Below are 26,049 nucleotides of genomic sequence, written 5' to 3'. Positions count from 1 at the left end.
GATGCTTGTGGAAGCAGCTTCCCGTGTGTAGGTGGGGCTGCACGCGTGTGCGGCCTGGAGGGGTACATACACGGGAGCACCAGTGAGTGTGAAGTGTGTTTGATGTGGGCGGTGTGCCGGCGAGCCTTCAAAATGCCCACCCCCTTCCCCCTGCCCATGCTCCCTCTGCTAAGGGGTAGGGAGGCGGCCAAGCCAGGGCAGCAGCAGAACAGGACCTCGCAATTAGCCTGGAATTGACCTGCCTCTTCCCCAGTTGGATTTCCCCTGCCCGGCCCTGTATGTCCGGCCCATGCCTCATTAGCCCCGGTTACAGCTACATAGATCCTGCGGATCACCAGGCTGGGGGCGGGGCACAGGAACCTGCCTGGTCCTCCACACTCCCTGAGATGCTGTTGGCACTAACACTCTTCCAAGGTCACTACCTCTAACATGAAAATAAGTTTCTCTTTCCTGCACACCCAATGACTCATGAAGCAGGTGGGGCAGAGAGCCGGCCAGGAGCACAGATCCAGGGATTCATCTTGGCTGCAGCAGGTCCTTCACGTGAGCGAGGTATCCGTAGAAAGGGGCTTTGGTTCCCCTGACCACGCACTGACTCCTCATGAGTGACAGGGGCGCCCATCTCCTGAGCAGCTGCTGCATGTCGTTGGGTCTTGAGCTGAAGACCTGCGATTCTCAGACGGCTCTCAAAACGACAGGGTCCCATTTCACAGATGGGGAAACTGAGGCCCAGGGAAATTGAAGAGACTTGACCTGGGTCATAAACTAGCAAATGAAAGAGTCTGAATTCAAATGCAGGCTTCTCTTTGACACCCAGGTGGGCCGCCACTGACTCATTTCAGAGAGACCTCGGAGCCGGGAGGATGACTGCTCTTGGTTGCCATGAGGATACGGGATCCTTAGAAATGTAAGAAGGGGGGGAGGTTGCTGGCTTAACTATTGACTGTCAGCCTGCCCCTGTTTGCTTCTCCTTCCACACTGTGGCAGAGCCCCCTCCATCCTCCCAGGCCCTCCACCCCACCTGACTGATTTCTCCAGCACATTCCCCTGCGGGGGGGAGGTTGCTGGCTTAACTACTGACTGTCAGCCTGCCCCTGTTGGCTTCTCCTTCCACACTGTGGCAGAGCCCCCTCCATCCTCCCAGGCCCTCCACCCCACCTGACTGATTTCTTCAGCACATTCCCCTGCTGCCCCTCTCTGCCTTGTCAGCACCCCAGGGTGCTGTGGTCCCTCCTTCTCTTCAGGAAGAATCTTCTCCTTCCCCCAGACTCCCCATCAGCTCATGTCCTGTTTCCCTGCTCCCTCTCAGGATCAAATTTCTTGAAAGCCTTATCAGCAGTGTCTTTTTTATTTCCTACTCCTTACTCATTAAAAATGTTCTGCATTCACCCTGGAATCCAGTCAACCTGGCCTTCATCCCCGATTCCCCAAAACCTGCCCCTTCAAGGCCACCTTTGATATCCCTATTGCTAAGTCTACAGACCCACCTTCCTGTCCTCTGTCTGGACCCCATAGTGACACTGGACACTGATGCCCCTGCCCCCTTTACCCACTCCTCCTGCTGGGCTTTGGGGCACTGTCCTTCCAGATTTCCTCCCCCCATGGCTCCTCATTCTCCGTGTCCTGCCCTCACTGTCTAGCTTCCCAGGCTCCATCCCCAGTCAGCCCTCATCTTCCTCCTCTGTCTCGGAGCCTCACACACTCTGGTGGTGTCGGCTGTCATCGCAAAGCCCAGGACTCCTGGTGCCCAGTGCTGCCTGCCCTTCAGACTTGGCTGTCCAGAGGCTCTGATCTCAAGGGCATCTCACAGCAACAGGTGCAAACAGAACTCTGTCTTCCTTTTTGGGGACAGCCACTCAGGAAAACTGATCCCCAGTTTCTTAGAAAGTTAAACACATACTTATCATATGAACCCGCCATCCCACACCCAGGGATTCACTCAAGAGAAATGAAAGCTTGTGCTCACTCCCAATCCTTCACACGAGTGTTCAAGGCAGCTCTTTTCATAGTTGCCCCAAACTGGAAGCGACTGTAATTCCCTTTGACAGGTGGATGTCTTAGGGGACCGTTGACCAAAATTACCCTGCTTGCCTCCATAGGGGGCATCCCCCACCACCTGAGCCCTGGCGTCAGGTCAGCCCTCCCAGCCACCTTTCCTGTTCTTCCCTGTTTGCTACCTTCCCAGCAACCTGAGCCACCCATGGTGGTTTCGCTTGTTTATTTCTGGTTCTCTACAGGACTGTAAACCCTGTGGGGCTGTTAGATATGAAGCGCCTGGCTGTGTTGGACACATAATACATATTGCTATGGACTGAATTGTGTCCCCCAGAAAGACAGATTGAAGTGCTAACCTCTGGTGTTTGTGACTCTGACCTGATGTGGAAATAGGGTCTTTGCAGATGTGATCAAGATATAAACTAAGATAAGGCGATACTGGAATAGGATGAGCCCTTAGTCCAATCTGACTGCTGTCCTTCTAAGAAGAGAAGACACATGGAGAACACTCTGGAGACAGAAGAGCAGAGAGAAGGCGCCACACGAAGACAGAAAGGATGGAGTGGTCCATCTACAGGCAGGGGACGCCAAAGATGCTGGCTCCCCATCGCAGTTAGGGGCCAGACTCTCCCCAACAGGTTTCATGGAGAGCATGGCCCTGCCAACACCTTGATTTCAGACTTCAAGCTTCGAGAACTCCATGACAATACATTTCTATTGTTTTAAGTGCACCTGACGTGTGGTACTTGGGGATGGCAGCCCTAGGAAACTAACACAAGAGCCCACTAGAAACATTTGTTGGGGACTTCCCTGGTGGTTCAGTGGATAGGAATCCTACTGCTGATGCAGGGGACATGGGTTTGATCCCCGGTCCAGGAAGATCCCACATGTCTCAGGACAGCTAAGCCCGTACGCCACAACTGCTGAGCCCACGTGCTATGACTACTGAAGCCTGGGTACCTAGAGCCCGTGCTTCGCAACCAGCGGAGCCATCCCAGTGAGAAGCCTTCGGGGCATCAAAGACTAGCCCCCGCTCTCTGCAACTAGAGAAAGCTCGCTTGCAGCAACAAAGACCCAGAGCAACCAAAAATAAGTAAAGAAAGTTTAAAAAGGACCAGTGCTGGTCTGGCTTACTTTTGAAAAATATTTGTTGAGTGAAGTGCTACAACGGTGCTGAAACTCTCAGAAGGAAATCCTCCTCACTCAGCAGGAGAAAGGGGGGGTGCTGGTTCCCCCCAGGGCTGTTGGAAGGCTTTACTGTTAGTGACTCCATTCCTAACTCACCTGCAGGGCTCCCCACATCTTCTGAGACCCCAGGCAAACCCAGGACCCCCTTCCTGCCCCTCCCACGAGAGGTGGGGCCATACCGGGTAGATGGGCAGCCCAAAGGCACCAAATGCCCCCTGGGTCCGCCTCCCGGACTTGGCAGTGGAGCCCACCCCTGCAATCCTCCACACGGCTCTGCCTGTACCCCATTTCTCGGCAGTATTGCGCATGTCTTGTCTTTGGTGAGAGGCAATAGTTCAGGAGGCTGGGCAGATTTGGTTACAGGGTGTTAACTGCATCTCACCAAATCTCTGCCCCTAATGAGCTGGGAACATACATGCTGGGTTGAAAAAATAGAAAGTAAAACACGAAACTGACTCTCCAAACATGCTGGGATCATGGACCCCCTTGGAATTGGAATAAAAACTAGGGCCCTCCGCTGGGCCGACTGCACACCCACACAGCACTTAGTATGTACTTCTGGGAGACCGGGAGCCTTAAAGCTCACCCTCCTGAAAGTTCACAGGCCCCTGAAAGGACCTCTGGAGTGTGCGATCCTGGTGTTTACCGACGCAGTGGTGACCCAAGCACTTACTGCCTGTTACTGCCAGCCATGGCTCTGATCCTCTTCATAGTTTATCTTATTTAAACCCCATGGTATTATCTCCACTTTATGGCGGTGGAAAAGGAGCCACAGACAGGCTGAGAAACTTGCCTTGGGTCACCTCTGAGCCAGGAGTCGCGCCTGGACAGTCTGACATGGAAGTCATCCACCTACTTCTTCTTCTTGTACGTGTGTGTTAAAATACATATAACATGTCATATGTTAGTTGCTAAGTTGTGTCTAACTCTTTGTGACCCCATGGAGCATAGCCTGCCAGGCTCCTCTGGCCATGGGATTTCCCAGGCAAGAATACTGGAGTGGGTTGCCATTTCCTCCTCTAGGGGATCTTCCCGACCCAGGGATAAAACCCACATCTCTTGCATCTTCTGCATTGGCAGGCAGATTCTTTACCACTGAGCCACCAGGCGAGTCCTTATACATAATCTAAGACTTACCGTTTTAAAGTGTATAGCTCAGTGACATTAAGTACATTCACATTATTGTGCAACTACCATCAATATCCTTTTCCAGAGAATTCCCTGCTGGTCCAGTGGTTAAGACTCCGAGTTTTCACCGCAGTGGCCCGGGTTCAATCCCTGCTTGGGGAATTAAGATCTTGCAAGCCACATGGCATAGCCAAAAATAAAATAAAATTAACAAACAAAGCAAAGGAATTACCTTAAAAAATACTTCTCTGGAATGCTTACAACATGTCAAAGAGAAACTCTGTACCCTCTAAATAATAACTCCATTCCCCTCTCCCCTACCCTGTAACCTCATTCCACTTTCCGTCTCTAAGAATTTGCTTTTTCCTGGTGCTTTACATATGGACTCAGAAAGTATTTGTCCTTCTGTGTCTGGTTTATTTCACTTGGAATAAAGTCCACAAGGTTCATCCATGTTGCAGCAGATGTCAGAATATCCTTCCTTTTCAAGGCTTAATACTCTTCCTTAATATTAATCCAAGGCTTAATACTAATATAGACCACATTTTTGTTACTCCATCATCGAATGACGGACACTTGGGCTGTGTCCACCTTTTTCCCATGTGAATAACGCTGCTAGGAACACGGTTGCTCAGATATCTGTTCAAGTCTCTGCTTTCAACTCTTTGGGGTATACCCAGGAACGGAACTGCTGGATCATATGGGAATTCTGTTTAATTTTTTGAGGAATCAAAAAACCTGCTTTGCACAGTGGCTGTGCCATTTGACACTCCTATGACAGCACACAGGGATTTCAGTTTCTCCACATCCTCACCAACACTTGCTGTTTTCTGTGCTTCTGAAAACAGTCATCCTAACGGGGTACCTTCATCTATTTCTCAGTCTCCAGGGGGCTTCCCTGGTGGCTCAGTGGTGAAGAATCTGCCTGCCAGTGCAGGAGACACACAGGTTTGATCCCCGGTCCAGGAAGATCCCACATGCCCCAGAGCAACTTAGCCCATACGCCACAACTATTGAGCTTGTGCGCTAGCACCCCAGAGTCACACTTGCTGAGCCCACGTGCCGCAACTACTGAAGGCTCAGAGCCTGTGCTCTGCAACAAGAGAAGCCACTGCAATGAGAAGCCTGCACACGGAAACTAGAGAGCAGCCCCCACTCGCCACAACTAGAGAAAGCCCACATGTGGCCACAAAGACCCAGCAGAGCCAAAAAGAAAGAAAGAAAGAAAATGTTCCTTCTCAGCTTCCCAAGCCTCAGTTTCCTCATCTGTATGCTGGGGATGATGCCCCTCATGGGGCAGGATCAATGAGGAAACACACATAAAGGACTCAGAATACCACGTGGCCCATCAGAACTGCTCAGCAATGACAGTTATCATTATGGAAGGAGGAAGCCCCGCTCCCAGCCTCGGTGGGGATCACAGAGCTACGAGGGTCAGCGCAGATAGAGTAGAACTACATGCTTCCCTTCCTGCTCGTGTTTCCTGTGGGTCAGCGGAGGAAGAGACTATAATGTACAAAGAGTCAGTGGACCGCCTTCTGCTCTCTCTGGTCCCTCCCTCCCCTCTCTGCCCCCCACCCCACCAACGTGCACAAAGCCTTCTTCCCTCCTGCGGTTTCTATTCTCGTCCTAAGTTCCTTCCATCTCCAGTTACTGGGTGATCAATAGGGACAGGATGCTTATGGAAGAAGACACGAAGGCAAGAAAGGGGAAGGGGCCAAGGGAGGGGGAAAACCAGGCGGGTGCTGGCCAGCCCAGGGCCTCGGGTAAGAAGCCAGACCCCGGCGGCATCTGGGGAAGCTAGTGGATTCCAACACCCACCCAATTCTCAAATGGTAGCTATAGCTCCTGTTCCCTTAATCAGTGATGTATAGGTCAGGTGCACAGGACCTTCATCTGATGCAAGGAAACTCGTTCCACCATCTCCCACCACCACCACCCTGCTTGACTTGAACACCTCCAGGAACGGGGAACTCACTCTTCTTTTTCTGTCCCTGGTTGACTAAGGCCCAGCTGGATGGCTTCCCTGGAACCTTCAGGAGCTTTCTGGGTGGAAGCCTCGGACCCAGGGCAGGGCCTGGGGGTGAGACTAGGGCAGTGAACACCTCCCTTTGCCTCTGCCCCAGACCCAGAGTCAGCAGGATCGGGGAGGCTGTTTAGCCAGAGTTTGCCTGATTTCGGACCCCAGGGTCCCCGGCCTGCCGGGCGCCTGTGGGATACTACAAGTGCAGCGGCTATGCTGCCAGGACAGTGAGAAGACAGGGACGTCCCAGAGCAGAGGGGACACACTGACACACTCGGGAGCTGCCCAGGCTGCAGGTGTGGCTTGTTTCCCTGCACAGGATTTTCAAAGAATTGTGAAGTAGGCGGCCATATTTCAAAAAGCAAGAGATTTCATATATCTGTATCTATGCATGCGTGTTCAGTCATGTCCAACTCTTTGCAACCCCACCTTTGTCCATGGGATTTTCCTGGCAAGAATACTGGAGTGGGTTGCCATTTCCTCCTCCAGGGAACCTTCCTAACCCAGGGATCAAACCTGCATCTCCTGTGTCTCCTGCATTGCAGGCAGATGCTTTACCCCCCCTCCCCACCCCCCCCCCTCTCTATATATATATCTGCGATGTGCCTTCTTTCACAACTTCAGAGTATCTGGCAACAACTGGTCTCTCCTCCTCTCTCCAGCCACCTAGCCAGAGGAATGAGACTCCAGGGTAAGCTCTTCAAATACATCATTTCATTCAAGCCTAACCCCTAGCTGGTGAGGTCCTTACTATATCTCCATTTTGCAGATGGGAAAACTGAGGCTCAGACAAGTTTAGGTGATCCAGCTAATCAGTGATGCAGAAGAGATTCAAACCCTGGTTGGTCTAATGATGCTTCGACCTGGCGGGGGGGTCCACATCTCCAACTCCTGGGAGTAACTTTGTAATGATAAAGCCTCTGGGTGTTGCCTCCAAACTTACGGGATCCAGAGCTCTCAGCAGTGGGGTTGGGTGTGCCTGCCTGTCTGAAGCTGGTTGCCTGCAGGGCCGGCTGCCCTTGACCACTGTGTTGAGAGAGGAGCAGGCCTTTGTCTCTGCTCCAAGCACCACCTCATTCCTGCTCAAATCCAGATGCTGCCCCAGACGCACTCACTTAAATAAAGCCAGCCACCCTCCCCGTCCGCACCTGAGGTTCCCAGTGTGTAGAAGCGGAAGATCGCACGTGCCTCTCTCCCAGACCTCCAGGAATGGGAGCAGGCGGGATTCCCTCCCCCACTCTCTTTATCTCAGACCCAGAGTGGGCAGGACCTCCAAGGCTGTTTGGCCTGGTCCTGCAGGGAGGGGAGGCGGGTGGCGGACAGCGGTCCCCAGGTGCTATGTGCTTCCTCCCAGCCCTGCCCTGGGGGCCATGGTTCGTGCTCCCCCTTCCTCCCACCATCTGATTTGTACCAGTTCCTCATCCCCAGGGGCCCAGGCTTCTCCCTCTGCCGCCCTCTCCCCAGCTCAGAGCCAGGTGCCTCTGCAGGCCCGCTCCTGCCTCCCCCTCCCATCCAGGTCCCCCCTTGAAGCTGGAAATAGCTGACTTGAGTGACAGGGCTAGAAGCAATCACAACATCAAAAGACCTTTGGATTCCACAGAGATAGACTTGAGCTTGCCTGGGCACTCTTGGGTTGGATCTTGACTGTTTGGAATTCAGTTTAGCTGTGAGATCTACCTATGCCCGCTGACCTCGGCCTCCTTATCTAAAAACACAAAGTGGAGGGGAGTGCTGTCCCTGTGGGTAAGGGTCTATGGGGCTGGAGATCAGGTCCGGCTTGCTCAGAGCTCCAGCTTGTGTGGTCTTAGGGATTTACTAATCATGGGGGAATCAAATGACTATAGATTAACTAAGATACATGTGAGTCCTTAGCTCACTGCTCAACAGGAAAGGAGCCCATCACAAATAATAAATCTCAGCTACATCATTAGCACGCTATAGGGGGAGGCGCCATGGACTCTGGGTGATAAAATTCTAAGCAAATCCCAGAACAGGTTCAGTTTGAAATCCCAGCACCCGAGAGCCCTGGGTCCCCAGGTGCCTACTCAGGAACACCAGGGGCATCGTCTGGGCAGGCCATGGCCACCTCTGCCACCCCATCCTGCCTCTCTGGCTCCCTGGCACAGCTGGGCTTTCCCACCTGGAATTTGAAAAGCAGCAGCAGAGGAAGTCACGGCCCTTTGCTGACCCATCTAACCAGACCTAATTAATCGATAAGCCAAGTTGCCGCTTTCCTGCCAACCAGCCACCTGAAGAGTACTTACTTTATCTGTGAATCGATTGCGTGCTTTCGCCACCACTATGGCTAATCCCCGCTGTCCACAGAGGCTGGGTGCCAACGGGAGCTGGGAGCTGCTGGGCAGGGACCGCCCTGCCACCTTGCCAGGGTGGCATGGGCTCCAGGCAGCTCCGATCCTCATGTTACAGATGGGAAACTGAGGCCCAGACAGGGGTGCAGGGGGCGGAGCTGGAACCTAGCTCAGCTGCCCGCCTGCCCCTCCCCGGCCTTGGTCACCCAGTACCAGCGCAGCCCTCTGGATTTGAATGAGGCTGAAAAGCTGAGATTCTTTTCTGCCCCTTTTGTCCCTTCCCACATATGATTTGCCCCACTTCAGCATCACAGAGTCCTTCCTAAGAGAAAAATGACCTTCACCCGCCTTGAGGTAGGAGGGGTATGGCCGGTCCTGGCTGTCAGCATCCAGCCCAGATCCTGTCACCAGCCCAGACCTCAGGACCCAGCCTGAGCCGCCTGATAAAGTGGAAGGCAGGCCCTTGAGCAGATTCCTGAAGGTGAGGAACCCTCTGCAGCAGTCCGAGGAGGACAGAAAAAAGGCCACATCCCCCAGAAAGGGCGGGGATCTGGTTCTCACCCCCAAACTGCTAAGCTGTTGAGCTGGCAGTTGGGAGGGTCTTAAGCAAACCAGACCATCATATTCCCAGGGCCGGCAGAAGTCACTGTGCTGACCACGGCCCAAAGCCTGGACATAGATTCAAGAAGCGGGAGCAAGAACTTGATCTTTGACCCCCAGCTTCCACAACAACCACCATATATCAGACGGTTTCCAGAACATTCCTGGTTTAAAACAGCCCGCCCCAAGCGAGGGCGGGTTAGGAATCACGGGTGTCCGAACCACAGGCCTCTGCATGTGCACCTGCTCACTGCCACCTGCCAGCCTTGAACTTGACCCCACCTCAAAGAATCGCCTGCCTTTGCCTTGGCCCACCTGGAATCCACACCGAGAGTCAAAGTGAAATAAAATGCAAACACAAGCTGAAAGCCAAAGCCCCACACCGCTCCTGCCCACCCCTGCTCCGCAGGCATGACCACAGTGAGGGGTTAGCACACAGGCTTCCAGCCTTCCCCTACATCCACAGTACTCCTGGGCCAGAACAGAGCTCTTTCCATCTCATTTTCCAGAGCTCTGTCCAATGTTAAAGTCAACAGAGAAATTATGTGTTTGGCTATATCATATATTTCACAAAACTGAGATTATACTATACATACCATGCAGCAAACGATTTTTTGCACTCATCAGTAACTGTGTACAAGGGCAGTCCGTGGAGCCTGCTGTGGAGAGATGCCCTGGTACATTGTCCCAGCTGGACTCTGGTGCAACCCCGCCCAAACTGGCCAATGATGTGCCCTGGCCCTAATTCTGCTCCAACACCCCTGGGTCTCAACTCGGTCTTTCCTCAGCCTGCCCCAGCTCTCTGACACCATTATTTTGACCACTATTTATTGTATTCAATAAGTACTTTCTCAGCATGCGTAACATGGTAAACACGTAGTTTAAATTGTTGATGTGCAGTGGCTAAGTTGTATCTGACTCTTTGTGACCCCACGGGCTGCAGGACACCAGGCTTCCCTGTCCTTCACTACTTCCCGGAGTTTGCTCAGACTCATATCCACTGAGTCGGTGATGCCATCCAACCATCTCATCCTCTGTTGCCCGCTTCTCTTGCCCTCAGTCTTTCCCAGCATCAGGGTCTTTTCCAATGAGTCGGCTTACGATGTAATAAACACAGGTGCAAAGTATTTCTAAGGGTTTCATCAACGTGAACACATTTAACTCATTGCAGCCCAAGGAGAGAAGCCTGCTTGTTATCATTCCTGTTCTACAAATGGGGAAACTGAGGCACAGAGCAGTCCTCCTGCAGAGGCTCACAGCCAGTCTATGGCAGATTCAGGCCATCAGCTAAAGCATGCCTACTCCCAACCATCACACCAACGGTTCTCAAACATAAGTGTGTTTCAGAATTCTCCAGAAAGGCTTGTTCAAACACAGATTCCTGGGCCCCTGCCCTGGAGGTTACGATACAGCAGGTCTGGCATGGGACCTGAGAATCTGCATCTCCAGCAAGTTTCCAGGTGATGCTGACACTGCTGGTCCAGGAACCACACTCAGGGAGCTCTTGTGTTATGCGCCGCTGCCCTTTACAACTGACCCCTTGGTTATGAGCCATAGGGCCTCCCAAAGCCTGGCTCTTGAGTGCAGGGTGTTCTATCCCCGCTGTGGGATAAAGGCCTTGTTCATACTGACAAGCACATGATCTGTCGAACAAACAAAGTACCTCAGTGTGGAACTGTTTTATCAACTGCAATCTAAACAGTTCCTGGGAATCAAAGGCTGCTTGTACCTCCTATGATGGTCTTTTGCCTTCCCCCAAAAGGGTCCTCAAAACATCTCCTTCTCCAAAGCTGTGAGCAAAGGAATAACTCAGCAGGTATGGACAGCTGTCCACACCTACATGTTCTAAGGAAAAGTGTGGTCCTTGACTAGCTCCTGGGAGGTAACTTTGAGCCTTGGAATGGTCTGCCCAGTAAGAGTGTCTTGGTTTACTCGGAGCTGGGGGCCACTCCACATAGTTCACAATAAAGATGTGATTTATGGTGGGGACCTTGGGCCATGTTGTATCAACATGACCTGTGGGTCAAGGAATTAGGGGCTGTGATCAATCATATGGCCAGTCAGCCATGCCTATGCAATCAATTCCCAATAAAAACCTGGAAATCCAGGCTCGGGCAAGCTCCCCTAGCTGGGTTACTCCCCATGTGTTGTCACGCTTTGTTGCTGGGAGAATCAAGCACTGTCTGCACAGCTGCCCTGGGACAGGATGGCCGGAAGCTTGCAGTGTTGTCTCTCAGATCCTGCCCTGTGCCCCCTTCTCCACTGCCGATTTTTATCTATGTCCTTTAATTGTAACAAACAGCAGTTGGGAATATAACAGCTTTGCCAAGTTCAGTGAGTTCTTCTAGCAAATCACAGAGCCTGAAGGTGATCTCATGGTCCCCCCAGACACAGTGAAGTGCCCCTCACTGAGTTGGTGGACAGTTACACCGTACCTCCTGAGCACCAGGCTTCACCCCGAGTCCCACCAGCTGGGCCCAGCTCTGCCCATTCTCTCCAGACTTCCCAGTCCTGTGGCCAGAGGTAGCATGGGCTATATGGAGGGCATTTAGCTTCCACCATTCATCTCCCTCTATGGAAAAATACACGCAGCCCCTTTGATGTAACACCAGGTAAACATTCCAGGTGCCAAGTAATGTCCCAGGTACCAGGAAACATTCCAGGAAACAGGTAACACCCCAGAAACCAGGTAACATCCTGGGCATAAGATAACATCCCAGGAATCAAGTAATATCCTGGGTACCAGGTAATGTCTTAGGAAACAGGTAATATCCTGGGTACTAGGTAACATCCTAGGTGTCAGATAACATCCCAGAAACCAGGTAACATCTTGGGCATAAGATAATGTCCCAGGAACCAGGTAATATCTTAGGAACAAGATAATGTTCCGGGAAGCAGGTAACATCCTGGGAATCAGGTAATGTCTCAGGAACCAGACAACATCCCAGAAACCAGGTAACATCCTAGGTATCACGTAACATTCCAGGTTATGAGGTAATATCCCAGGAACCAGGTCGCCCCCGGGGCCTTACCTGCCGGTGACTTCGATGTTGGAGATGGCGTAGAAGTACTTGTAGAGGTTCTCCCGCTGCACGTAGGTGCCGCCCAGCGCCGGCCGCAGCAGCCTCATGCGCAGGTCGGTGAGGGTGAAGAACTCCTTGAGGCCCTTGGCGCTCTCCAGCCGCGTGTACAGGTTGTCCATGTTGCGCAGGTCGGGGCCGGCGAAGATGGCGAAGCGGTCCCGCACCTCGAAGCGCACGTGCTTCTCCTTCTTGGAGCCGGCCCAGCGCGAGTACTCCTCGGTGCACAGCACGCGGTGCGCGCCCGACGCCGACAGGTCGCGCGCCCGCCGCGCGGGCATGCCGAAGGCCTCCATGCAGTCCTCCGCGTAGAACTGGTAGGGCTGCCACGTCCGCCCGTTGTCCAGCGACTTCTCCAGGACCATGACGGTGGGCCGGCCGTACTCGAAGGTGACAACCACGTCGTCCGTCAGCTCCACGCTCTTGTTCCACGAGAGGGTGATGTTGGCCTCCAGCGGGCTGGGGTAGCGGCTCCACGTGACGCTCTGCCAGTAGGTGGCCAGGCCCTCGTCCTCCCTGTCGAACATGAGCCGTGGCGGGTGGGCCAGGTCTGGGTTGGAGGCGTCACACTCGTTGCTGCACAGGTAGGGGTTCTCCTGCAAGTTGGGGTTGGGAGGGAAGACCAGAGTGGGCGCTGGCTCCTCTGGGTGGGTGGGGACTGGGAGCCCTGGCCCAGCCCGGCCCCTGCCCCGGTGCCCAGAGGTCTCAGAGCCTGTGCTCCAGGGTCTGGGCACCAGGAAGCCTCTCTTTTCCGAAATCCCTAAAACACACGCAGCTCTAGGGCTTTCCCAGAAAACACATCTGTTCCTACTCTAAGCACAGACAAGCAAGAAAGGCGGGAGCTAGTCACTGCTCCAGGACTGTCTGTGGCTCCCCAAGGCCTGGAGGATAAAGCCCTCTCTTTCCTGCAATGCCCTGACCTCCTCCCTCCATACCCTGGGCCGCCATTCCTGGCCTCCGACCTGAGCACTCCTATCCTCCAAGCCTCCCGTGTCTCTGCCTCTGAGCCTTTGCAGATGGTGTTCCCTGTCCTCCACGTGCCCTTCCACCCTCTGTTTGCCTCCAAATTCCTGCTCACACTCTCAACTCTTGAATTGCCTCCTACACAGAGACGCCTTCCCGACCCTTCGAACAACACAATCAGTAGCCACAGGAGGGCAGTGGAAGAAGTCAGAGTCTCTGGGAGCCGGGCACAGTGTCTCATCTCTCTCCTGTTTAGTGTCTCACCTCCGAGGCGCATGGTGTGGGAGTGTTAGCTCCGTGCCCCAGACGGAGCCACCCGGGCTCGGGAAGGTGGTAGCCCTGGCCCCAAGACCCTGCGAGGAGGAACAGGGGTCTGTCTGTCACAGGAGCTGTCCCCAGAGCATCCCTGTCCCCTTCACCCACAGCCTGGGCACGCCAGGTGTTGACCGGGCCCTCTCAAGGAGGTGCATCTGGCAGCAGGTCCTTTCCGGGTCCCTGGCACATGCCTGGTGGGCCCAGTAGGGAGGACACTGGCTGGGAAAGGCGGGGCACAGCTCCTGCATGCTTCCTCTCCTCCCCACCCCCCCACTTCCGAAAGCTGGCAGCCCACTCCCAGGCCCAGCTGCCTCCAGCTGGGGCTCCCCTCCTCGGTAGTTCGGACCCACCCTCCCAGGTCTGGTCCACCATGTGAACTCACCCGGAGGCCTGAAAATCTAACACAGTGGTTGCCCGGGGTGGGAGAGATGAATGGGGAAGCCCAGGGGATTTTTAGGGCAGCGAAACCCTCTAGTACAATCCTGTCATGGTGGAGAAATGATCCGCCTGTCCAAACCCGCAGAATGTACACCACCAAGAGTGGGCCTTACTGTCGGTGTGGACTTGGGTTAATCACAACACGTCTGGTTAACAAAGGCGCCACGCCAACGTGAGCTGTTAATAATGGGGGACTTGTGTGGGGAAACGGGTCTTCGGAGCTCTCTGGACTGCCTGCTCCATTTCAGTAAACCTCAGACTGTTCTAAAAAGTAAAGTCTATTCATTAAAAGGAAAAACTGTCACTAAGAACTCCACGCGCCCCAGACCAATTGCAGCCTCTTTTGATGAATATTTCAGGTCCCTGGTTTGCTCAGAAACAAAGCGGCTTGAATCTGAGTTAAAGCCTCACACTCTAAAATGAGGCATTCGGCTCCCGGGGGTGTGGGCGCCTCGTCTCCTGAGGGGCTGAGCCTGCATCACTGCGGCGACCTCAGGCCATCAGCTTTGAAGCCGTTAGTGGAGGGCCAGATCCCAGTCCCCGCCGGGATCCTCGGTGGGCAGGCTGGCCCTGGGGTTTGCTGAGGCAGGCTCCACCAAAATAGCTCTGTCCTGGTCTCCTGGGGTGCCCTGTCCACTCCACCCGGTCAGTCCAGGAGTTTTATACCTGTAGCCACTTTCCCTCTTCTGGGGTTTTAGAGAATCATCCCCGATGTCCCTTCTCCAGGAAGCCCGCCTTGTCTGATTCATCTTTGAACTTAGTTCCCTCATTGCGGGGTTGTTAGTGTGTTTATCTGGGCCAGTGTGGTGAAGCGTCCGTATGGGGCCTGGACCTCAGTAAACACTCACCAGTGTGAAGTGAAAGTCGCTAGTCATATCCGGCTCTTTGCGACCTCATGGACTATACAGTCCATGGAATTCTCCAGGCCAGAACACTGGAGTGGGTGGCCTTTCCCTTCTCCAGGGGATCTTCCCAACCCAGGGATCAAACCCAGGTCTCCCACATTGCAGGCGGATTCTTTACCAGCTGAGCCACAAGGGAAGCCCAAGGGATAGTTATTATTGTCACCCTATTAATTAGTTATTAATAGAAGATAATTAGATTAATAGTAATAGATCTCATAGTGAATGTTGAGAGTATTCCTGTCGACCTCCAGCTGCTGTCAATCAACCACACCTCACTGCTCCCCTTCTCCACCCCCTGCCTCCCCTCCCTCCCCTCCCCTCCTCCCGGGGTCCCCACTGAAGACTGCTCCAGCCTGTCTGTCATCAGGAAGATGGACATGGCCGGCTCTGCCAAGGGACGGGGGCTCCAACCTGGCTGCGGGCACTAAGCTGCCCCAACCTGCCGGGCCCGCCGGCCCCCTGCCCCCCGGCCCCGGGAAGCAGATGGTCAGAAACCAATGCATCAGCCTGTGTATTTACCAGCCCCGCGCCTGCTGCGGAGCGGGCTTAATCAAGAGCGAGTACAATAAATAAATCCCAAGCCATCGCCAGCACAATTCCCTCTCCTGTCTCCCTTCTTTCTCCCACTGCCCTCCCACCCCAAGGTCTCGGAATTCCATTTAACCATTTAGGGAACGGGGGTGCCTCCTGCTGAAGGCGGCTTCGTGGCCCATGGTCTTTCCTAAGCTCACGCTCTCCTTTTCCTCCTGTTCTGCACCAGGGAGGATTCTGAGGAGCAAGCCTGGGAGGCAAGCCCAAGCCCCCGACCCTGAGCATTGCGGCGTCTGATGGCTGACGGCTCTGTGTGTGAGGGAGGGGCCGGCTGGAGGGCTAGCTCTTGCCAGCCTCCTAAGTCTGCACATTTCCACTCAGCTCTATGAGATCAGATTAACTAATGATGAAACAAACCATCAAGATAAACTGGCCTAATACCAGGGAGAAAGAGCCAGCGATGTTTGGGGCACACCCTTAACTTTTCAGGGTAACACTGGAGCCATCCTTTGAAATTATCAAATGTAGTAGTCATTGTTTCTTTAGACATCTCATGAGTATCTCCACGTACACACACACACACACAAATCTTACCCCTGACTGAAGGCCTTGGGATTTGTTATAGAAAAGTGTAACACACCACATTTTCTACTCAGGGGACTCATGGAGCCCCATCTCCCCCGTTAGGAACCCCTGTTCTGGGGTCAGACAGTTGGTTTTAGGGTCTGAAAGCCTTGGGCTCAGTCTCAGCTCAATCCTTTGAGACTCATCCCATATCATGTGAGATAATCTGTATGCAATGCCTAGAAAAAGTCCCCAAATGGTAGCAGTTATTATTAAACAGTAGCTTCATGTACACGAGGTTGAGGGCTTTCTCAGCAACCTTCCCCTACCCTTCCTGGGGAAGCCGGGAAGCTCGCACACAATGTGGACACAGTGGGGACTGCGGGCTCGAAAGCGTGTGAGGATTGCGACAGTCACCGTGTACCCACCAGGGGCCAGAGTGGTCTGGGCCCTCCACAGGCAAGCTGGCCGCATCCTCCCCGCACCCCAGGAGGTAGGTCACCTCCGTTTCCCAGACGAGAAACCGAGTAGCTGCCGGCCCCAGCATCACCCGTCATCTCTGGACCCTGCAAGCATCTTAGCGAGAAAATCCTGGGGAAACCGGGCTCGTCCGTCGCTACAGACACACGAAGGCAAGTCACCTGCATGGTGGGGCAGCGAGAGAGATGAAGGGCGAGGGGAGGGTAGCCAGCCTGGACACCAGCACCAGATGAGAACCGGGTGGAGACCAACTTCCTGACAGACACTGAGCACGAGTCTCCTGGACCAACCACGCTACAGAGTAACATTTCATACCAGGCTTTTCAATGAAGAGACTTTGCAACTATCTCTTAATGCTTTTGCTTCTGTGATATTTTTTTTTTGCACAAAGGGTGCAGCTGGAGTCAGAGGTGAGGTTGTAAACAGCAGAGATAAGCTACCAGCAAGAAATTCCATGAAGTGGGAAAGCTGACTCTTAGGATAGCAGGAATGGAGGGGACCTGCTTGGAGGATGTCTGGCTACTTGGGCGCCCAAGGAGCCCAGGGACGGGCCGTCACTGGAACTGTAACCAAGTCTTAGGAGGAGGAATAAACAGCTTCATGCAGACTGGTCTTCCCATCCAACGTGTTGGGACTAAATCACACCGTTGCTGGATGCTGCCAAAGCTGGTTTGGGTCTTTGCAAAGCAGTGGTGGGGCAGGAAGGGCTTTGCCCTGGGTAGCTGGGAGGACGAGTTACAGCGGCCTGGCCTCTCACTGGCCACTTTATGGGAGTCACTCCACTGCCGTGAGCCTCAGTGGCCTCCCCACCTCGACCCCCACCACAGCCCAGACCTTGGCACTCCCTGGGGACTCAGGGAAGCTCTGTCCAGTGAAGGGAAGTCCAGTGAGGCTGAGAATGCTGACTTCAAGAGTGGCCCTGAGGATTACACCGGTACCACGTGGCGAGCACTTCGTGTGGCCAGGGCTCATGGGCAGCAGGTGTAGGGAGCGTGTCCAAGGGCAAGCCACGGCCACACTAAGCCCTGCGTGTGCTTTATCCTGGACAACGGGGTCCTTTCGCAAAGGAAGGGGACTGAGCCACGTCTCAAGGTCACAGAGCTCCGCAGTGGCCAAGGTGGGACAGGAAGCCAGGGTGTCGGGCTCAGAGACAAGTCAGGAAGCATATCCCTCCCCCAAAAGGAAAAGCCGCTGGTGCCCCAGGCCTGCGCCTCTCCCCTGGGACTCGGGTGCCACCGGGGCGTGTGGGCGGCCCCAGGGAACAGTTTAGCAGCTGACGGATTTTTTTTTGAACCTGTCTGCCAGAGTTGCCGGCTGAAATCTCATCCTCAGCCCATCAACCTCAGCTGGGGCTGGGGCATCTCTGGGTGGGAGGCTGGATTTGGGCGGGGAGGGGGAGCTGCCAGGGAGACCCCGGGGCCAGGGGGGCTGGGGCAAGGACACGGAGCATGGAGGTCCCGGGAGGGATGCTTAGGGGAGTCAGAGCAGCACAGAACAGGCAGGAGCCAAAGCGGAGGGGAGCCAACCCACGGTGGAGCTCGTCCCACCCTCCTCCTTGGATGATGCTTCTAGAACTTTGGGGGTAAACTCTCTGGGGCCTGGGCGCTGACCCCTGGGGTCATGGAGTTGGGATCCCGAGCCCCGCCTGTGACCTTGGGTGGGGCCTGGCCCTGTCTGTGCCTCGGTTTCCCCGTTCACGAAATGACCGAGCTCTGACTCTGACCTCCCCAGCCCCAAGTTCCTCAGCGGGGAGGAAGGACGCGGAGGCACCCCCCACTCCCTCATCCCAGGGACAAAGCCAGGGTGCCAGGGGAATTCTCCTTAACAAATTATTTCCTATTTATTGGTAAGAAAAGTTGCAGCGGGGATAAATTATTAACAAATCGGAAACGGAGATTCTGTTGGGAGCCGGTTCTAATTCTAGCTGCCCTGAGGTCTCTAATTCTCTTCTCCCTCCCTCGGCTCCTAACTCGCCTGCCCCCAAACCCCCACCCCGCTTCTCCTTCTGTGGTTTCATTGATCCCAGTTCCGCCTCGAACTCCCCCCCCCACCTCATCCTCCAGGCTTCTCTCCCATCCCCTTTTTGGTTTCCTTTTCTGAGCAATAAGCCCTGGACAGCAGCAAGGTCACCCCTCCCTCCTCGTGAATCAGCGGAAACTGACCGTGTTATTTCAGGGCCGGAGCGGCAGCTGGCCAGGGAGGCTCCTCTTGAGGTTTCAGGTTTTGTTTCTCATTGGTGCCATTTCTTCCCAGCCTGGCTGTCACTCAGGCAGAGGAAGGCATCTTCCTGGGGCTCATCCATCCTGGCAGTGAGTCTCCAGAAGTCACAGTGACACCTCATCCCCAGCCCAGACCCTGATCCCAGGCCAGCCATGGTGGGCATCTCCTGGTCCAAGGTCCACCTCGGACCCAGAGTCACAGGGCACCTCCTGAGCCCGGCCAGGCCTGGCCGTAACCAAGGAAAGGCATCTCAGTTCTGCAGAGATGAGCCCTCCACTCTGCTCCTGGCCCCCTTTCACTTTAACCCTGCCCTCATTTACCTCCTTCCAGAACCTTCTGTGATTGAGACTAGACTCTGGGATGCAGGGGCCAGGTCTGGCTCACCCTTGCCACTCCCGCCCCCAGCACTGATTTGATAAATATTCCCAAACTCAGTGAGGATCCTTGACAGTTGGCTCTAAGGATGGTATCGGTTGAGTAGTTATTCAACCTGCCCTTCCTAGATCCCACTGCTGCAGCACGCTCAGAGCAGACCTCACCCAGGGAGGAGGGCGTGGTTACCGAGGGGAGTGCGAAGCGACCAGCCCAGGTGCTGTTTGAGCAGCCTGGCAGGAACCTGGTCTCTCAATCCTCCTCCCCTCCCCAGCAGACCCAGCTAGCAAGCCTTCCTGATGACCTGAGACATCAGGCCGTCCTGGTGGACAAGCTGTCCCTGAGCGGGGCAAGGATGCAGTGCCAAACACTCCTTCCCACCACGACTGACCCAGAACGACCATCCATCAGCCGAATAGCCAGAGGGGGTTGGGTGGGGTCTTGCCAAGGTGCTGCCCTGGCTAGACAAGGGTTAATCTCTCCAGGAACTCAAAATTGTATTCCTTAAAAAAAAGATAGACTTCACTTGGTCCTGGGCATATGTAGATTCTTCCCACGGCCAGATTTCTAGGAACGCTTGGGGTGGGAAACTCTATTCCAGCTGGAGTGCCTGGGGTGATCCCTGTGGACCCCCCGCAGTCACCTACTGCATCCCAGCGCCTCACTGGGTACCGCATGACTGACCAGATCCACGTGGGCATCTCTCTCAGACGAGGGATGGCACCTCCTCATTTGCATACCCCTCACGACAGGGAACTCATTACTATAAAAAGCAGATAGGCCAATCTGGACTGCTGGCTCCTTAGAAAGTTGGGCGATATATTTTGACTCGCACTCTGCATATTTCCTTCGCTCCAGCCCCCCTGTCTTCTACGCATTTCTCCTCGTTTTCTCTGGTTATGCAGTAAACAGTTTCTAATTGATTAGAGAAAGGAGACTGAGAGGCAGATTAGCCCAGGCCTTCCTCCTCCCCCACGCTAGGAGCGCAAATGCTTTCCCACCAGGGCCAGCGGGCGGCTCAGCCGCTCCTCCCCGCCTCCTCCCCACGCGCACAGACTCCACCTGTTCGTCCAAGGAGCCGCCGGCCTGGCAGCTGCCCGGGCCTCCCTCCGTCCTGCCAGCCCACCCCCACTCCCCATCCGAGGCTCTCGCCACCCAAACAGCCCAACGCTTTTGTTGAACGCTGTTTTAAAAATGTAAATAAAAAGTACATCAGGGGAGAGGGAACGACAAAAGAAAGAGGGAAAAAGCAGGGATGGGGTGGGGGGAGGGTGGGAGGGTGCAGAGAGGCAGAAAAGCTGCATTCAGAGAAGCTGGGTGAAGTGCATTATTGATTCAGGACTTAGAAAATGCTTAGAGCGAGGGAAAAGCGTCCTGCTCTTTAAAAGCTTGTGCAAAGCAGAAGCTAGACACCGGCAGCCTTCCCAAAGAGGGCCTGCTCTGCTGACATGAATATTTTATCACGGAGGGGGAAAAAAAAAGTGGCCTGGAGGAGTCAGTGCCAGGTGGGGATGGGGGGCAGGGTGGCCCCCTCCGAGGGGCCAGGCTGGGACGCCCAGGGGAGCTGCCCTCCCCAGACCCTGGGGCCTTGCAGAGCCCCTCTCCGGCTCTCTGCAAGCTGCCCCTGGCTTTCCTGCTGAAGAGCCACGGGGCCCAAAGGAGGCCCAGGAATGGTGGGGACACTGAAACAGGGGAGCCCGGGAGGGTCCAAGCGGGTTGAGGTTGAATGTTCACTGAGCCTGGCAGCCCCGGCCCCTAACCTTTGCCCTGTCCATCCCCTGCCCTGCCACCCCCTTGGCCTCCCCGCCCCCACTCGGTCTGGAGAAACACCTCCTCCTCCCCCCAGTTTCAGCTCCTGCGACACCCCAGAGCACTCTCTCCATAAATTCCAAACCCAAGCTGGTCCAGGCATGGAGACCAAGATTCTTCGGGTGAAACTTCCTTTCCTCTAGTCTCATAATTATTTTCAAAAGGGAGAAACAGAGGCACCGATAGGTTAGAAAACCTATTCAACATCACTTTGCTGAGAAAAGGGCAGAACTGGGGTTAGAAGCTTGAAAATAATAGACTGTCGAGAGCCCGCTGTGCTACCTCCTGCTTCCCTGGTGTGGAGTCGGCCCTTGGTTTAGGGAAGATGAAATGAACTTTGTGCCACGGATGTCTTTGTCTGCAAAACATATACAGGACTTCCCTGGTGGTCCAGTGGTTCAGAATCTGCCCGCCAATGCAGGGAACATGGGTTCGATCCCCGGTCCAGGAGGATCCCACATGCCGGGGAGCAACTAAGCCCGTGTGCCACAACTGCTGAAGCCCGAGCGCCCTAGAGCCGGTGCTCCGCAACAAGCGAAGCCCCCGCAATTAGAAGCCTGCACGCCACGACTAGAGAGCAGCCCTCACTTCCCCAAACTAGAGAAAGAGCCCGTTCAGCAACAGAGACCCAGCACAGCCTAAACAAACAAATTTAGAAAATTAAAACACAAGTAAAACTCTAACAGCTCATTTTATGATCTTATTGAGGCCAACTTCCCACCTTATTTTGGATCCTCAAGTTTCCCCTTCCTTTCTTGAACCTTACCAGCTCAGCCTGGCCCACCTGCATCCCTCTGTCCCAAGCTCCTCCCCTCCCCTCCTCTGCAGGTGTCTGCCACCCCTCCCTTCCTCCAACAACGCCCTGGCCCCCACCATGCCCTTCCCCGAGACGGGCATCTCGTCAGTTTTCCTTAGCGACTTGTTTGGTTAATTACGGTACGGGCCCTCCCCACCATGTGCTCTGTGAAGGCAGGCCGGGGCCTGTCACGTGCAAGATGCTTAACTAAGGTTTGCAGAGTGACTCCCCCTCCCTGGGTTGCCTCTCCAGGTCCTTCGCCTTGGGAAGGTGGTGTCAGGCGTAGACACAGCACCCAGACGGATGGAACCTGCCTGAACCAAGAGCCACAAGAGCCACAAGTCAAGACTTTCTAGATTTCTTCTTTTTGGTCTCTGAGAAGTCAAGAAGTGGCCAGGTAGAGGAAAGAGAAAGAAGTGGCTGGGTTTGCCTCACCCCCTGGCATGCCTGGACAAATGTATTGCGCTATGGATGAAGCCCTTGGTGGGAATGGGAGTGGCAAGGCTGAGCCGGTAAGGTTTCATTCATTTACTCCTTTACTTATTCAACAACTATCTCTAAAGTCCTCTGTGTGCAAGATGGCCCTGAAGAAGCAGTCATCAGAACTGGCTGTCCGTCAAAATCCTTGGGAAGAGGAGGGGGATAAGAATATTTCTGGGCCCTAAGACCGGAAATTCTGCTCCAGATTGAAAGTGAACCAACCTACCAACCAACCAATTAAAACCTGCTGCGGTGACTCAGATGCCTGGCCAGGTTGGGATGCCTGGTACAGCTGATCCAAAGAAGGGCCCGTGAACAGTGATGTCAGCCCAGCTGTCATCATCACCCCTGCTTTATGGGCGAGGGGACTGAGGCCCCCGGAGGTCAGGCACTGACTCCAAGTCATATCTGCAGTAACCTGGGCACTTTTACCCGTTATGGAAGCATTTTAAAATATTTATTTATTTGTGAGGCTGCAAGGGGTCTTAGTCACAGCATGTGGGACCTTCGATCTTCCTTGCAGCAGGTGGGGTCTTTCGTTGTGGCATGAGGGATCTAGTTCCCTGACCAGGGATCAAACCCAGGCTCCCTGCATTGGGAGCCCTGAGTTTTAGCCACTGGACGACCAGGGAAGTCCCCCTTGTGGGAGCACTGACCACTGTGTTGTGACCTCCAGAGTATGGCACAGATGACAAACCCGGAGAGGAACTGGCTGGGAGGGTCAGGAAGGCTTCTGGAGGAGGTGAGCTTTCAGAAGGACAGGTCCAGAAGGATGGGCGGATGGACATGGACGGGAGGAGGGAGACCCGCCCGGGCGGTGAGGAGGACGCCCTGTGTAGCAGGATCAGTGAACATGCAGGAGCCGTGGGGAGAGAGGGGTTAATGAGCTGGGTTGGACCAGGAGCCTGGTGGGGAGCTGGAGATAAGGCCAAAGGGGAGGCCTGGAGCCAGCATGCATTCTTGACATTTAGCAGCTGCAGGGAAAGCCCTGATCCTGGCTGGACAGCCTCCTTCCAGAAAGAAAGGGGAAGAACCTGGGGACACAGGACAAGGCAGGAGCCAGCACCCTTCAAGTCCCAGGAAGCCGGAGCAAGGGCGGGGTGCCCAAGGCTTGGATGTAAGGAAAAATCCTGAGAGCAACCTCTCTCCTGCTCTGGCCTTTGAATTAAAAAAATAAAAAGTGAAAAAAGATGCTTAAGATTGAAAGACAAGATGCTTATAGCTGGAAGGGAACCAGTGTGGTCCTGGGCAAGACTGAAATTTGGTTCTCAAACTTGGCTGTATCCTGGGACCACCTGGGAAGCTTGAATAAATCCTTAGCCCAAGCCCACCCCACAGACTCTGGGGTAGGTGGTGAGGCTGCAGTCCAGCAGGTTGCGGGGATGTTAAGAGCCCCCAGGCGAGTCCACTGACTGGCTCAGCTGCGGACCACTCCAGTGGTGGGGGGCCCGGACGGAGCCAAAAGTCTGTACAGCTCCCTGGGCCCTGCCTCCTCCACTCCTCTGGAGGCCCAGCTGCCCGTCTGGGATTGGGGCCTTTAGGAAGGCTGTCCCGAGGGTTAGGGGACATGGAGCTAACGGAAGAGAGCCCCACACCTGAACCTCCATTCCTGCTGTGGGAACACCCTGACAGCGGTCCTCAGGCTGACTCACCTGGGGGCACCCCAGACAAGCCACATCAGGCCCTCGGGGGAGGGTCCCTCCCAGGGAGTAACCATCAGGCTTCCCAGGAGACTCCCATGTGCAGCCAAGGTAGAGGCCAGAGGACCCTGCAATGGGACATTTCTCCATCATGGGGCGGCCCCTGGCTCCACGCCCCGCTTTCCTTCCCTTCCTCGCCCCCCGTCCCCAGTCCCTTGGGGACCTCAGGTGGGAAGGGGAGGGCTGCCTGGGGCAGGCAGACGCCTCGATTCCCCTTCTCCCCACACTGCAGTCCCCTCCACCCTCTATTTTTAGGTCCATTATTGTCCATTCTTGGGTGTATTTTTTTTTTTCTACTCCTTCCCCAGAAAAAAACAGATCAGATTCCTCCAGGCAAAGCCATCTCGTCTCCCCCGGAGCTGGTACGTGGGGCACGCACGCGGCCAATAGACATGAAATAAGTGAATTATCAAGTAAGTAGATTAGCAGACTCCGTGGTGTCTCAGAGGACAGAAGGGGTGGGCAAAATGCTCTGGTCCCTCCTCCCCAGCCCTCCTTCCTCGGGCAGCCAGGGCGTGCTGGGGGAGGAGAGGCAGACAGGGACAGTGCACGCCCACGTGTACGTGAGCGCACACACATAACAACCGCCTCAGTCTAACCGTGAGAGAGACTCAGAGTGCCTCAGGGCAGCTGAGCAGCCTGGTTAGGAGCCAGGCACTGGGTCCAGGCAGCTGGGGGTGGAGGCACCTGGCTCCTCTTCTTAGAAGCTGTGTGACTTTGGGCAAGTGACTTAACCTCTCTGAGCCTCGGGTTCCTCATATTCAAGATGGATATAAATACAGGATCTGTTCTTAAGTGTCCCTGGAGGGTTCAATGAGCTACATTAGGTCAAGGGCTCGAGAGGCAATAGACACTCACTAAATGTAAGCTGTTGCTGGTCCGAGGAGCTTCCCAGATGGCTCAGTGGTAAAGAGTCTGCCTGCCAGTGCAGGAGATGCAGGAGACATGAGTTCGATCCCTGAGTCGGAAAGATCTCCTGGAGAAGGGAATGGCAACCCACTCCAGTATTCTTGCCTGGGAAATCCCATGGACGGAGGAGCCTGATGGGCTGCAGCCCATGGGTCGCAAAGAGCCGGACACAACTGAGTGAGCACGCATGCCGCTGGTCTGCAGAGGTGGATCAAGAAGATGCTCAGACAACAGACCCAGTCAGTTAAGAAGACAAACGGCAGTTTTCCTGAGTTTAAGGGCTCCCAGAGGTGCCACAGGGGCCCAAGGGTGGACTCAGAGTGGTCTGGGAAGCCTGTGAGATTTGCAACTGTGTGTGTGCATTGTTCTAGGAAGAGCTCCCTGGGTTCTCAAAGGGGCTGTGACCCCTCCAGAGTAGGAGGCCCTGCTCTGGGGTTTGGGGCTGAGGTGTGGTGGGGTCCAGCCTTTGTCCATCCGCTCTGGGTCCCCAAATGCCTGGGATGTTACTGCTCTCTCCACGCCTCCCCGTCTTCCTCTCTCTAAGTATCAAAGTCCCGAAAGCCAGAAGCAGAATCTGGGGATGCAGTGTGACCTGGAGGGTGGATACGCAGACCCCCTCTGGGGAAGGCGGGAATTTACATCCCAAAGTGGGGCGAGACCCGAGGGCACCCAGCCCCTGGCAGTCAATCCAGTGTGGAGCCCAGACCCAGCATGATGCCGGCCCCAGAGCTGTTGGCCAGGGGTTCTCGATCGTGCCTGGGGCGGGGACGGGGGTGTGCCTGTGGCCTGCTGGCTTCTCCTTCTGCTGTCACCTGCCTTTGCTAGCTCTAGATGCTCCAGCCGGAGGGGACAAGTCGAGGACCTGCAGTCCCTTGAACAGGCATTGTGAGCTTTCTGTGGGCTCAGGTAGAGGGGGCGCTGCCGCAGCTGATGAAGGGTCCCAAGGTTACCCAAGGCTCCATCTCTCATTCACCTCCTTTCCACCTTTTGCCTGACAACAGATTTCCGCTATAACTGAGGGGCAATGCCCGGGTTGTGTTTCATTTCATTTCCCTGGTTGACACTTGGAGTCGGACGAACAACTCAGGCAGCAGAAGGAGCTGGAATGAGAGACTGAGGGGGTCCAAACAGTCCCAAAACCCCCAGGACAAACTGCTGTGAGAGAAGGGTGTCTGGTCTTTGGAGATGGGCCCAGGGCCCTTTAATAGGAGAGGGAAGCTCTGAAAGCTCCAGGCGTAGATCTG

At 54.8% G+C, this 26,049-nt stretch overlaps 1 protein-coding gene across 8 annotated transcripts in view; it reads right to left on the bottom strand.

Annotated features, from left to right (window-relative positions):
• Positions 1 to 26,049, bottom strand: part of NTNG2 (netrin G2) — a 71,663-nt gene that overhangs the window by 29,691 nt on the left and 15,923 nt on the right. For all 8 annotated transcript variants that reach the window (XM_010810426.4, XM_005213275.4, XM_005213273.5 and 5 more), the window contains 1 exon segment: positions 12,276 to 12,919. In XM_010810426.4, coding sequence (XP_010808728.1) covers positions 12,276 to 12,919 — 644 coding nt within the window.

This window comes from Bos taurus, chromosome 11 (genome assembly GCF_002263795.3).
Source record: "Bos taurus isolate L1 Dominette 01449 registration number 42190680 breed Hereford chromosome 11, ARS-UCD2.0, whole genome shotgun sequence".
NCBI classification, from domain to species: domain Eukaryota; kingdom Metazoa; phylum Chordata; class Mammalia; order Artiodactyla; family Bovidae; genus Bos; species Bos taurus.
The sequence above is the reverse complement of the archived record's forward strand: the minus strand, read 5'-3'. Positions and strand labels throughout refer to the sequence as shown.